Source organism: Watersipora subatra, chromosome 5, assembly GCF_963576615.1.
Source record: "Watersipora subatra chromosome 5, tzWatSuba1.1, whole genome shotgun sequence".
NCBI classification, from domain to species: domain Eukaryota; kingdom Metazoa; phylum Bryozoa; class Gymnolaemata; order Cheilostomatida; family Watersiporidae; genus Watersipora; species Watersipora subatra.
The window spans coordinates 53,233,148-53,246,482 of record NC_088712.1 but is presented as its reverse complement, the minus strand read 5'-3'; the positions used below and the strand labels follow the sequence as shown (position 1 = coordinate 53,246,482).

The 13,335-nt window shown below is 34.3% G+C and overlaps 1 protein-coding gene across 1 annotated transcript in view; it reads right to left on the bottom strand.

Annotated features, from left to right (window-relative positions):
• LOC137397460 (von Willebrand factor D and EGF domain-containing protein-like) overlaps window positions 1–4,071 on the bottom strand; it is a 29,738-nt gene extending 25,667 nt beyond the window's left edge. Inside the window, exons 1-5 of the mRNA XM_068083749.1 lie at window positions 4,017–4,071; window positions 3,260–3,391; window positions 2,942–3,130; window positions 2,362–2,427; window positions 282–372 (exon numbers count right to left, since the gene is read on the bottom strand). Coding sequence (XP_067939850.1) covers window positions 282–372; window positions 2,362–2,427; window positions 2,942–3,130; window positions 3,260–3,391; window positions 4,017–4,071 — 533 coding nt within the window. The remainder of the gene's footprint in view (window positions 1–281; window positions 373–2,361; window positions 2,428–2,941; window positions 3,131–3,259; window positions 3,392–4,016) is intronic.
• Window positions 4,072–13,335: the final 9,264 nt, after the last annotated feature.

Sequence of the window (13,335 nt, the reverse complement as noted above, 5' to 3'; positions counted from 1 at the left end):
TACCAATTTACATTATAGAAAAGCGCTATGCAAAAATGCTTTTCTTTCAACACCCATAATTCAATTTACTATTTTGTGGTTTTTGTCTCATGGTCTAATTTTCTCTGAACGACATTGACCTTTGTAAATAAAGTCAATGTCTATGTAAAATAACAATGATTGGTGTTAAAGTACAGTCGCCATTCCCATACTCAAACGATTAAAAAAATTTTTTGATAGTAATCAACAACAATTACGACTTAGGCTTCCTCATAAATGACAGCACAGAGTTAAACACTTACTGAGGTTCAACATTTCCCAGAATGCACTCAAATCTGAAGGAATCTTTGGTCGGTATCAAATCAAGAAATGGTTGTTTCGACACAGTTGGAGCTGAGAACATAATATAGATAATTGGATATAATAAAGCGCTATAATAAAACATCTATATAAATATTATTTTATGAGTATGCATAAACATGTATAAATAAAATTAATATCATACAAGTTCAAACTAAATCATGCAAGTTGATTGACTCATGAGAAAGACCGTGTATGATGTAATTTATGAATTGAAGCATTCGATATGCTAACGAGTTGTATTGCAAAGTACCAAACATATACATGTATTCCTGGTTGTCTATGTCGACTGTTACTTGCGGTGTGAGAGAAGAATTCTGGCTGTATGAAATGTTTTAAAGGTCATATACCAACTATTCATTGAATGTGGCTCATGGAATGACTAGTCAAGACTAACTAGGTCAAAGAAAGGGTGTGTTAAACATGATTGCATAACTTTGGTCACCATGTTGACCATTATTTTTACTTATTGATGTAAATTGCATCTAGCCTGTGCTCCAGGTCACTCAAATTTTGCTCGTATTAACAATTGCTGTTAACAGCAACACTGTATGTTAATGCTTGCTAACAGGTAGATTGTTTAGTCATGCTTTTTATAAACCTAGTGATGGTCATACATCACTCATCAGATCTCATGATAATTGCTAGGCTCACAAAACTTTTATATTTATATATTATATAAACATAAATGTTTTGTGAGCCTTATTTTCATTATATTTTGAATTGATAGGATTGGGAAAATATTTCTGTTTGAAATGAAATTATTGCCAATGAAGTAATAAATATTATTTTTATACAAAGAACATGCTCAAGTATGAAATGTAATTTTAGATAAACAATTGCATGCAGTACAATTTATAAAGTTCCAGTCACCCAGGCCTGAACTGCCACTTTATATGACAAACTTTAAAATGACCAGGCATAAATGGTATCCAATCAGATCAGTCCAATGTTATTTAAGCAGCGTCAGAGGAATCTATCATAAACCTTTAGGTAATAAACTAAACCCACACCCAGTAGCTGATGTTTGATTGGTTCGTAGAAATAATTCCTTGCTAATGGTACAGGCCTGAAGGTCAGCGAAATTATCCTTTGATGATTTTTTAAAAGCTGATCATTCATAAAGCTTTGGGTGATAATTAAATTTGACTTAAAATTTATAGGTGAAGCAAATTTTGAATAACTGGCACTTACCCCATGCGACAAATAAGTAACAAGAGTTCTGTATAGTTGACCTACCCTAAATATGCATTCGAGTAAAAAACTTCCACTTTTGCCAGAAACATTGATTTTTAGTTTCATAATGAAACCGAATTTGATTGGTTTGCAACAAGTCATGTGACCTGGGGGGCCATTTTTATTCATTTTCAAATTTGAAGTGACTTGTTAAGCCTGAACTATGAAGTTGGAAACATAATAATAATAATAGTGTGTACTAGTGTAATACTGTAAAAATATAGTTTTTTATATCATTATTTTATATTATTTTGTATCATAAAGTATAGGACAAATTGATGTAAAATGAAGTGAAATAGTTAATATCTTATTTAATTTTTAGTCTAGATACTGTGGAGATAGAAATTTTGAATAAAATCTGTGGCTTTATTTAGTTTTTTCAACTCACCTTCGCAAACCTTTGTAATTCCTAATTCTGTGATTCTTATATTGTATTTGCAAACAATGAGACAGCAAGTGGAGAGTTGGCGATTTAAGACCACTTTATTTTCATTATCTACTGAATTATAAAAAATCACAAAAGGTATGCATTAGTTAAAACCAGACGCAAATACACCCATCTCCATTTGCTGTCCATTGAAAGCATATCTCTTTATAAAACAGAACTTACTACTAAATGTTACAATTAACTCTAGCAAAGATTACAGGAAAAGCAATAGAGATATTTTAGCTCGCTGAATTAAATCTCAAAGCGTAAGACGACCAGTAGAGTTGCACTTAGCCATAGAGGGAGATAACCACTATTAGGCTGAGTACCCTCACTAGCGGTTTGGAGGATGTTCGTACCTACATAGCAGTTGGGCGTGAAACCGGTCTTAGAGCTCATGCCTATTGGACAAAGTTTCTCTGTTCCTAAAAAATAAATAAATAAATCAAATTAAGATCTACATAATGGAGTTGTGTCCTCTTATACCTATCGGTGCAAACACCTACATGTAGCTGCATTTAATGGACAGACTGAAGCACGGGCTGACTGAAATGACAAAATACAAACTTTGCAAAGAAATGAAATGAGCCTTAGCAAATTTGGTGAGTTAGAAACTTTTTATATAAATTCTTTGTTCTTTAAAGTGCTGTGCATAAAGCAAATTGTATACGATAAAAATATACAACATACTATACAAAAATATTTTTTATATGAAAAATCTTTTTAAATTTAAAGACTAGAAAAAACAGAAAAACAGAAAAATTTATAACAAAATAATTTATAAAAATTGAACAGAAAAATTTATTTTTTGTAAGGATCCATTATGTACTAAGCCTTTCCTTACTGCACCACTGCATTTGAGACTTTTAAAGGAGCTTATAGGGTGCAAAAGGAGCAGTTGATGGTCTTGACATAAAAGTAGGTCAGTATAGTATTTACCTGCACAATAACTGGCTCCAGTGATAACTTGTGAGCTATTAGCAGAGGTGGTCGGCAGCAGTTCATAGACGATTCCGTGCAAGCAATGCTTGCCCCTGATCTGCAGACTGATTCCACAAGGGTCATATGCACTCAGGGAGTAGCAAAGGTTCAACGTGTGGATATTGCCATCAAGAGGGGGTTGCGTACCTGAAGCATGAGATAATGGGTCAAAGGTCAATACCATATTAGCTCACCAATTAAACTATTGATAGCTGCCGAAACAAACAAAAAGAAGGTGAACAGATTTTAGTTCAACAAGAGAGAAGTGTGACTCACCATTCAGCCAGACAGGTTTTCTAGAGTTGCACTGGCCAGCATTTGGTACACTTGTAGGGATCTCTCCACCTGCCCCGCTTGTGAACTTGTACCAATTTTTGGTTAAGGTCTCATCTGATCTACCCGTTTGGCCTGAGTAAAACCAATGATTCCATTAACAAGCCGCTATCTGTAATCTCACTAATATGTGTCAGGAAATAGGACCGGATTGATTCCAAAGAGCTTCAAAAAATATTATTAATATTTACAGCCTTTCATAAGTCTGCCGGACAACTCTGTTTGCTTGGCGGGCAGAAAATAGAATGTCTAGAATATCTAGAGGGTCAATAAGAATATGGTGACCTTATGGTGACCTCATCCCATTAAAGGGTCTTATAGCAAACCTGTTGAGTTGCTTAATAAACCTATTACATTATTTAATAAACCTTTTGTATTACGTAATAAACTTATTGTGATACTTGCCTTTCTTTAAGGTGATTGCAGTGCTCCTGTCAGGCTGGTCCAACTCAAGGTGATTTGTAGATAGACATGGATCCGAAGCAGAGACACAATCTATTTAAAAAAATTTTTTTGTAAAATCTTAGCAGTGTAAACTCATATAAGCGCATTAAATAACTCCAATGTATATTGAACATACCAATTTGACAAATAGATTAAAACAAAAGCATTTGTTCGCTTGATGAACACCTCGTGACAATAAAACCACAGTTGACTAGTTTTCCATGTTTTGAGTATAATAATTCAAGTGCGTACTTACTGGCAATAAGCGAAAGAAGTGATACACAATATACAAATGCCATATACGATGCCATTGTACGCGATAGTCGCCTACCGTCAGAATGAGAGAAATATCTTTGGCCTGCCTTACTTATACCTCAGAACCATAGATGAAATCCTACCTTCCGTTTGATCAGGCTGGGTGCCAGAGCATGACCTTCCTTGTCAGCTGAGAGGGTTTGAACCTAAGGTTATTTGGTAAATAGTCAGAGAGGTTCGAGACAAGGAAACAGTGACCAACATAATTACCTAGGATTGCTCTCCTATGTCCTATTGACGTAGTGCAACACAATGTGTTTATATTTACCTGACAGTTTGATTAACTTTCTCTTATCTAGACAAGAGTCATAAAACGCTTTTCACCGAGTACTGGAGAAGTGATGTAGACGCAATGACAGCAACAGAGTGATATTATCAATGATTTATTACAACAATCTTTCAACAAAATCAATTTTAAAAAGAATTCCACAAATGCAAAAATATATTGCTTTATATTTCGAGTGCAACAATCTAAAATCTATGTACAAAAGCTCAAAAACTCTCAAGCTCTGTAAACACGCCTCCTTCGGAGACCAACGCAGAGCGTTTGAAACTGAGTACATTTAGTGCAAAGAGCCCATTTGAGGGCTGTTATAAATATATATATATATATTTATATATATATATATATTGCGATAATATCTTATATATATATAAATATATATATATATAAATACAAAGATGGAAAAAGTTTTAGCAACAGTTTATTACTTAAAGTTTCATGATGCATGCAGTAATCATCAGATGCTATTGTGAAGTGCTTGTGTATAATACTTGGTCAAATCAAGTATAAAAGCCTAGCTACTAAATTGGTTAATTGGTGAGCTTAGCCTTAGATAAGTAAAATTTGGTGACGTGTCTACAGGACGTTACTATATCACTTATATCAGCCATGTAAGGCTGGAAAATTATAAAATACTTCTCAGTTAAGCATAGATTGCACTTAGAAACACCATTCTGACAGGCCTTAGCTCTTTTTATTACTTTCCAATCGATACTAAAATCTATGTAAATATATATGGCAATTGAAAGACGAGGGAAAGGATTTTATGTACAACTCTATATATACATATATATATACAAATATATATATATTGTATTACTGTGTTATTTTATAATATAGTAGAATCCCTGTTGTAATTATATATACTAGCTGTACTACCCGGCATTGCCCGGGTAATAAAAAAGTCTTTGGATAGAAAATTTATTTTTATTTAACATATAACAACATTTACCATTTTAACTTTCAAACTTCATATCAAGAGAAAATATTTTTGTCAAGTTCAAATGAATTAAGAGAAAAAAAACAGCTGTAAAGGTTTTCAAGCTTTTTCAATCAACTACAACTTTTAGAATTCATATCATGAGAGAAGTGTTTTGTTGAAATAAATTAAGAGGAAAAACAAAACTGTAAATGTGTTCAAATGTAAAATCATTAGCAAGTAATGGCTAAATATAGTCTGTGTTGATATGATTACAATGAAAAATCACTTGCTATACGATTATATGATTTTCGTTTCAGTGTCGGCATCATAAGGCGAAAATATCATATAGAAGTATAGAAACCCATAGTAATTATCTAATGCAATAACTGCCGGTTAAAAATCAGCATCATCATTAAAAAAATAGTAAGAAAACAATATGTTAACCAATGTTAACAATGTGTTAACGAAACAATATTAGTGCATTTTGTGGGTATGATCTGCAAAAAGATGTAACATTACAATGTACTATGTGCAGAGTTATTACCTTCAAGACAAACGTGTAACATAAACTTATACCGCTATGAATTTACCTAACTAAAAACCATAGAGCTAGTAGCTAATAATACTTATAGTTAATAGTTCTATAGTTAATAATAACTATAATAATACATTATAACTATGATGATATAACTATAGTTGATAGTTATAGTATAGTTAATAGGTCTATGGCTAAAACATATTTGAAAGATGTTTTCGTATTCATATTAGTAAACTTTTAACTAAAATCTTTTCACCTATCTCTTTGCGAATCCATTTTTACCATAACGGATGAAGATGAACTGAGATATAATCGCCAAATTTTAATTTAGAAGAAAATTATTCTTGGTATCGTTTGGTGGAAAACAATTTAGCCCTAGTATGGCAAAGATGAACAAAAAGCATAGTGTTTCATACAGTTAATACAATTCATTTAGCGTGGAAATACCTATAAATTATTGCGCTATTATCAGAATTAAGGAAATGTAGTGTGGCTGGGAAAAAATCTTTGAAGCAACTGAAATAAATTAGGACGGCAAATAAATGTAGATGTGAAATAAATAGCAATTATGTAAACTAAGAAATGTGATGATTTTGTAATGATACAATTATTACAAACTGAGAAAACCCAATTAAAATTGTTTTTTCATCGTTATCAGTACAACAATCGACAAATTTGAACTTCGAGAGAATCTATTGTTGATATCGTTTTGCTGAAAACAAATTAGCTCTAGTACGGCGAGGACAAAAGAGCATCGCATTTCATAGAGCTAAAAGAGTTCATAGAGTTTCAATTAAAACGTCATTTTGGGTGAGAAAACAGAAAAAGGATGTATACACCTTGTAGTGAAAGCGATGAATTGTAAGAGCTTCCGTGGTCTCATTGCGAAACTATGGTCGCAATTTTCTTGAGCTAAGTCCAGCGGAATGTGAAATTTCAGTTCCAAAGTTTTAATAACTATAGCTGGACATACCGAAGGACAGACGACAGAAAACAAACTGTGAGAAATATATAGGCCTATATATATATTTATATATACACATACATCTATATATGTATATATATACATGTATATATATTTATAGGTACATATATAAACGATAGTATACTGGTAAATTATATAAACACTAAAATACTTGTAGATTATATAGCCACTTGTATGCCGATAGATTATATTAACATTAATATACTGGTAGATTATATAAACAATAATACGTTCCTATATGTGATTTTTAGAAATCAGCAATAGGTAATTTTATGCAATTCGCTACTTCATATTACCTTTGTGTAAAGAACCAATATGCTGCATGTAGTTAATGCCACTTTAGTCTTGATATGAATCATGTATGGATAAAACTGATGGGCCTTTAACTTCATTACCAGTATTAACCTGCAACCATTCTGAAACTTTATATGCATGCCCATATTGCGATCATGGAATGGACTCAGCTAAAACAATCCCTTAAAAATGCAAATATTGATTGTGATAATGAACACCCCGACATGCTCATCTATTGAAAATTTAAACTAACCTGGCTAAAATCGCTTCAGACACAACACGCTGCCTGTGTGGGCTAATATGGTTTTTCTTTTTGGCTTACTATATATATAACAAAACAAGAAATATGTATTAAGAGCACCTAAAAATATGTATACGATTAAAGGCACCTGAGCTTGATATTTTGGTATTGCCGAGTCTCTGCCTTTTAAAGAACACTAACAGGTTATCTTGTATACAAAACTACTGCCTTCATAGCTACGCCCAAAAACTTAACCACCAAATACACCAGATAAAAATGTTGTCCATCTTATGTCTAGAACCCAGGTGCCCAAATGGAGGCCCGCGGGCCTGATCAGGCCCTCCAGCTGTTTTTATCAGGCCCCCCAGTTGTTGTCATTCTTTTAAATGTTTTGCAAATTTTAAAGAGTTTGTTTGGCAATGCATTATCGTTATTGTATCAGTAGTAATTGTTACCATACTTTTCGGACTATTAACCGCACCGCTATATAGGCCGCATTTGCTTTATTTTCAAAAAACGGTAATAAAACAATACATAGGCCGCGCCTTTTGTATATGCTGCAGAACTCATGACGGTGCTTTTAACAGGGCAGCAACTTTGCTAGTTAAAATGGAACAGTGCCGTTAGGCACTGTTTCGTATTAACCGACGCTTTTTAACCCAGTACCTAACGAAACAGTACCGCAGTAGGCATTGTTTCATTTTTTATTTCACCGCTAAAGCCGCACTAACCGCAGATTCCAGTTAATGCGCCCTGGCGGTAATAGGAAATACTGCAAAATAGGCACAGCCTCTAAATCAGCCGCATGGCTCATGAAACATCGGAAAAAGTAGCGGCTAATAGTCTAAAAGGTACGGTAGTTATCTGAAATCGCCTGACCAGCACTATTGACAATACTAGAGATTAGTTTTGAGTTAGTGTGGGGGATTTCTCAGCATAAATTGTTTTATTGTATGCCTAATGACTTGAAAAAATAATTCGTAAGCAATCATGGCTCAGAGATTGGTAGATGGAGAAAACCGACGTTTTAATCCAGACTGGACTACAAAAATTTTTTTTCATGAAGTAAAAGGGAAACCTGTATGTTTGATATGCAATAATTCAGTTGCTATAAACAAGGTGGCAAATGTCAAAAGGCATTACACTTAAAACCATCCTGACTATGACAGAAGATTTCCTCCAGGTATAGCTAGGAGGCAGGAACAGCTTGATAGATTAGCAAGGCAGGCTAATGGACAAATGTCTATGATGAGGGGAGCTACAAGCTTGCAACAAAGAGCTGCTACTGCTGATTACGAGGTTTGTTATAAAATTGCCAAGGCAATGGCTCTATACAGCCACAGTGAACTGTTCAAAGAATGCATGGTTTCAGCCGTTCAAGCGCTCTACCCTGAAAAGCTAGATATTCAGCAAACTTTTCAGTCAGTACTGCTATCTAGGAATACGTGTGCACGACGAATAGAAGCTATTGCCAATCATGTGACTGAAGGTGTCATATATAACTTGAACAGTTTTGAATCATTTTCAGTTGCAGTAAATGAAAGTACTAACATAAATGGTGTTGCCCAGCTGAGTGTGTTTGTTCGGTATTATCTCAACAAGTTTAGTGAGGACCTTGCAGCAGTTATTCTACTGACAGAACGTACGACTGGAGAAAATATATATCAGGCATTCAAGGCTTACATGGAGTCCCATAAAGTGTCAATGCATAAGATAATTTCTGTAGCAACAGATGGCGCCCCAGCTATGGTGGGTGTATATTCTGGTTTGTTAATCGCCTGAAAGATAATAATCCTCAGATGATTCCATTTCATTGTATCATACACGAAAGCGTTCTCTGTGCGCAACTGAAAGATGAGTATGGAAGTGTTATGCTGGACATAATGGAACTAATAAACTTTCTCAGATCAAAATCATCTCTACGGCACCGCCAGCTTAGAAAATTTCTACCGGAGTCTGATTCTCAGTATGATGAATTGTTAGAACACAACAATGTTAGGTTAGTACCATGTTGCTATCTTTGAATTATATTTGACATACTTATTTTCATTATATTATGATGAGGTAAAAAAGCACAGCAATGTTGTGAATATTGTCAATTATTTTTAACATACTGAGAAGTATGTTTACTTTAATGTACTTTTGCTGGTGGCTGAGTAAAGGTAGAGCTTTGCAAAGAGTATGGACTGTAAGACAGCATATTGAGCAGTTTCATAGTGAAATTGGAGGAGATGCAGCAGAACGATTTTAGAGATTCTCAGATTGGAGCATTCACTGAGAGACATGGCTTTTCTGGCAGACATTTTGGCTCATCTGAATGACCTAAATTTGAAATTGCAGGGTGAAGGTCGTAATGTGGTAGAACACAGGCAGGCAGTAATATCTTTTAAACACAAACTCTACTGCTTTTAAGAGGACATAAACAGTGATATGAACCACTTTCCAATCATCAGGGAATTTGTGAATGGTTGTGATAATGTCGTGGACCTTACAGCAGCACGTGCTTTTCTCATTGATGTTTCTTCAGAGATGGAGCGTCGCTTTGCTGCCTTCGATAGTATCAATGGCATTATTGAGCTGGTTGCGTGCCCATTTTAGGTACATCAGCTTTGGAAAGCCCAAGTTGATAACGTTCCTCATGTTCAGACAGGTGAGGCAGAATTAGAGCTGTATGATTTAAAGGCAGATATACTGGCTAAAACTCAATTTGCTGAGCAAACTATTGTAGGGTTCTGAACGCAACCTGCCGTACAGGAGAAGTATTCTATGCTATGCAATATGACAGTGCACTTACTTACTTTCTTTGGAACAACCTACTTGTGTGAATCAATGTTTTCAAAGCTGACATTTATAAAAAGTAGGTATCAGAGTGTACTGACAGAGGAACATGCTCAACAGCTCTTAGCCGTAGCAGTAACCAAAGATAAATCAGACATTGCAGCAATAACTGCAAAGCAAACTCGCTTCCATGTGTCTCATTAACATTACAGATACTTTTTCTGCACAGTATACATGTATTTTGTTGAAAATAAACTTACATATTTTGTTATGTTACACCTTGTTACTTTCATGTTTATGTTCATGTATGTATGTTTATTTACACATTATTTAAAAATACACATACATTTACATATATACAGCTGTATTCATGCCTGGCCCTCCTGACAAGGCCTGGTTACCTGTTTGGCCCTCCAGCAAAAGTATTTGGGCACCTCTGGTCTAGAACATGTCTATACTATAATAGTTTTTTCTAAATTCTATTGCATTTCCTTGCGATACCATTGCTCTTTTTGTATAATGGCTGACTCGCTTCTGTCAGCATATGTTATAACGTTAACATGTATAACGTTAACGTGTATAACGTTAACATGTATAACGTTAACGTGTATAACGTTAACGTGTATACCGATAACGTGTATAACGTTAAAAGGAAATCAAGTGACAAGTTACATAAAACAAACACCGCCCAGTACTATTGTGAATTGCTTAATTACAGACCAATATGTGACTCACTTCTAAGTTTGTACCATCATCTAAATCAAAAAATATAAGCATCGTCAAAAGCAACTAAAACCGAAACATTCCTTTGTGATATACATTTAAGATACACCACAACAAAGATAAGTTACTTTACCATTGAAGTGTACATGCATGCCATGATTTTAATCTTCACTATCTATAAATTAAGAATTAAATGTAATTGGTTATTATTAGAAAGTCAAGTTATGGTATTGTCATGTCTATCTGTATTTCAGTTATAGTGGTGTATTATTGTTTTAGTCTTTTATGGATATGGAAATCAGCAATGGTAAAAGTATAGTGATAGAAAAGTCATCAAACAAAGTTTTTAATACATAATTTGATTAGAAGTAAAAGTAATGGAATATTTGATTGTGATCAGTTACATACAATGAATATATATACTAGCTGTAGTACTCGGCGTTGCCCAGGTAAGAAGAAGTCTTTGGACAGAAAATTAATTTGTATTCAACATATAACAACATTTGCCAGTCTAACTTTCAAACTACATATCATGAGAGAAGTGTTTTGTGTGGTAGAAATAAATTAAGAGAGAAAAGTTTTTAATTTTGTAACTAGAAAGAAGTGTTTCGTTGAAAAAAGTTGGGAGGAAAAATAAAAATTTAAAAGTGTTCAAATGTGAAATCATTAGCAAGTAATGGCTAACTATAGGTAGTCTGTTTCCCTATGATTACAACAAAGAGTTATATGATTTTAGTTCATTTCATTGTTGGCCGGCAAAAGTTAGCATGCCATTTTTTGCATGCCAGCGTTGGCTTGCGGAAATATTGTAGGCTGTAGACGTACATATAGTGGTATAGAGACCCTCCGTAATTATCTAATGCAATCACCTTTTGGTAAAAATCATCATCGTTAAAAATTAGTAACAAAATAATATGTTAACCTTAGTAACTATAGGTACCGACAATGATTTTAGTACATTTTGTGTTTATGAGTTGCAAGAAAATGTAACATTACGATGTACTACATGCAGAGTTTTTACCTTCGAGACAGACTTGTAACATAAACGCTGAATCTAATGTAAATGAATTTTGTTTATTAAACACATACTTGAAGGAAGTTTCAGTATGTATTTTACTAAACTTCAAACTGTTAGCTAAAATTTTATCATCTATCTGTTTAGGAATTAGCTGTTATCATAACGGATAACACTGAACTATCCATAGGGAGCGACGTATATCTGTTAATAACGCATATAATCAGTACACAAATCGCCAAAATTTCATTTCGAGATAAATTATAGTTGATATCTTGTAGCGAAACAATTTAGCCCTATCAAAAAAAGACGCAGAAGCATCGTGTTGCATATACTAAGGCTCAAAATATTTCTTAACAAGAGCATCGCAACGCGTGGGTGCAATGCTAAAATAATTAGGGTGTGCATTCGCTATACGGTATATGATAGCGCCTTTGATCAATACGCTTTGTAGAGCTCAGTGGTAGAGCGCATGGATTTAAAATTTGTGGCTTCTAAAAAATGTGATTTTAAATTCCAATACTTTAATTGTTATAGCTTGACACAGACAGAGACAAACTTTGAGATATATATTTCTCAAAGTTAGTCGTCTGTCTGCATTTCGACTATACATCTTAAAATCTTGGATTAAGAATCCTCATCGAAGATTTGATCTCAGACCCTACCGCTCACCAGGATGAGGCCCTACCCAGTAGGCCACAGAGATTGAGTTGCTGGCATGTTGAAATAAGTCGCTATATGACAGCACATAGCCAACGGCTTTGCGTACCACCCAAGGTCATAGCACAACGTCACGAGAATCTGTTGGCTCACATTATTAGGCGGACCCAAATTTTCCATTGACAATGTGCCAGGCTAATAGCGAGCAACCCTCATTACTTCTTATTGTTTATAAGTCAAAACACTTTTCTCATAATATGTAGTTTAAAAGTTGGAATGGCAAATTTTGTTGTATGTTAAACACAAATCAATTTCATGTAGAAAGACTTTTCTTGTTACACGGGCAACGCCGGGTAGCACAGCTAGTCTATATATATACTTCTCAGTCTGTCCATCATCGGAAATCCGGCTATAGATCTTAAAACCTTGGAATGAATATTCCGTACCCAAGAGGATTCGATCTCGGACCAAGCCACTCACCAGTCTGACACCTTGCCCACTAGACTACGGAAGTCGAATTGCTAGCCTGCCAATATAAGTCATTATATCACAGCAAAACCTAACTGCTTTGCGTATGATGCGGGTCATAGCATAACGTCACGAGAAGCTGTTCGCTCACATTATTAAACTGGCTAATAGCAAAACTCTCACTACTTCTCATTGTTTATAAGACAAAAAACTTTTCTCATGATATGTAGATTGAAAGTTAGAATGGCAAATGTTGTTATATATTAAATACAAATCAATTTTCTGTCCAAATACTCTTCTATTACACAGGCAACGCAGAGTGGCACAGCTAGTATATATATATTTCTCAAAGT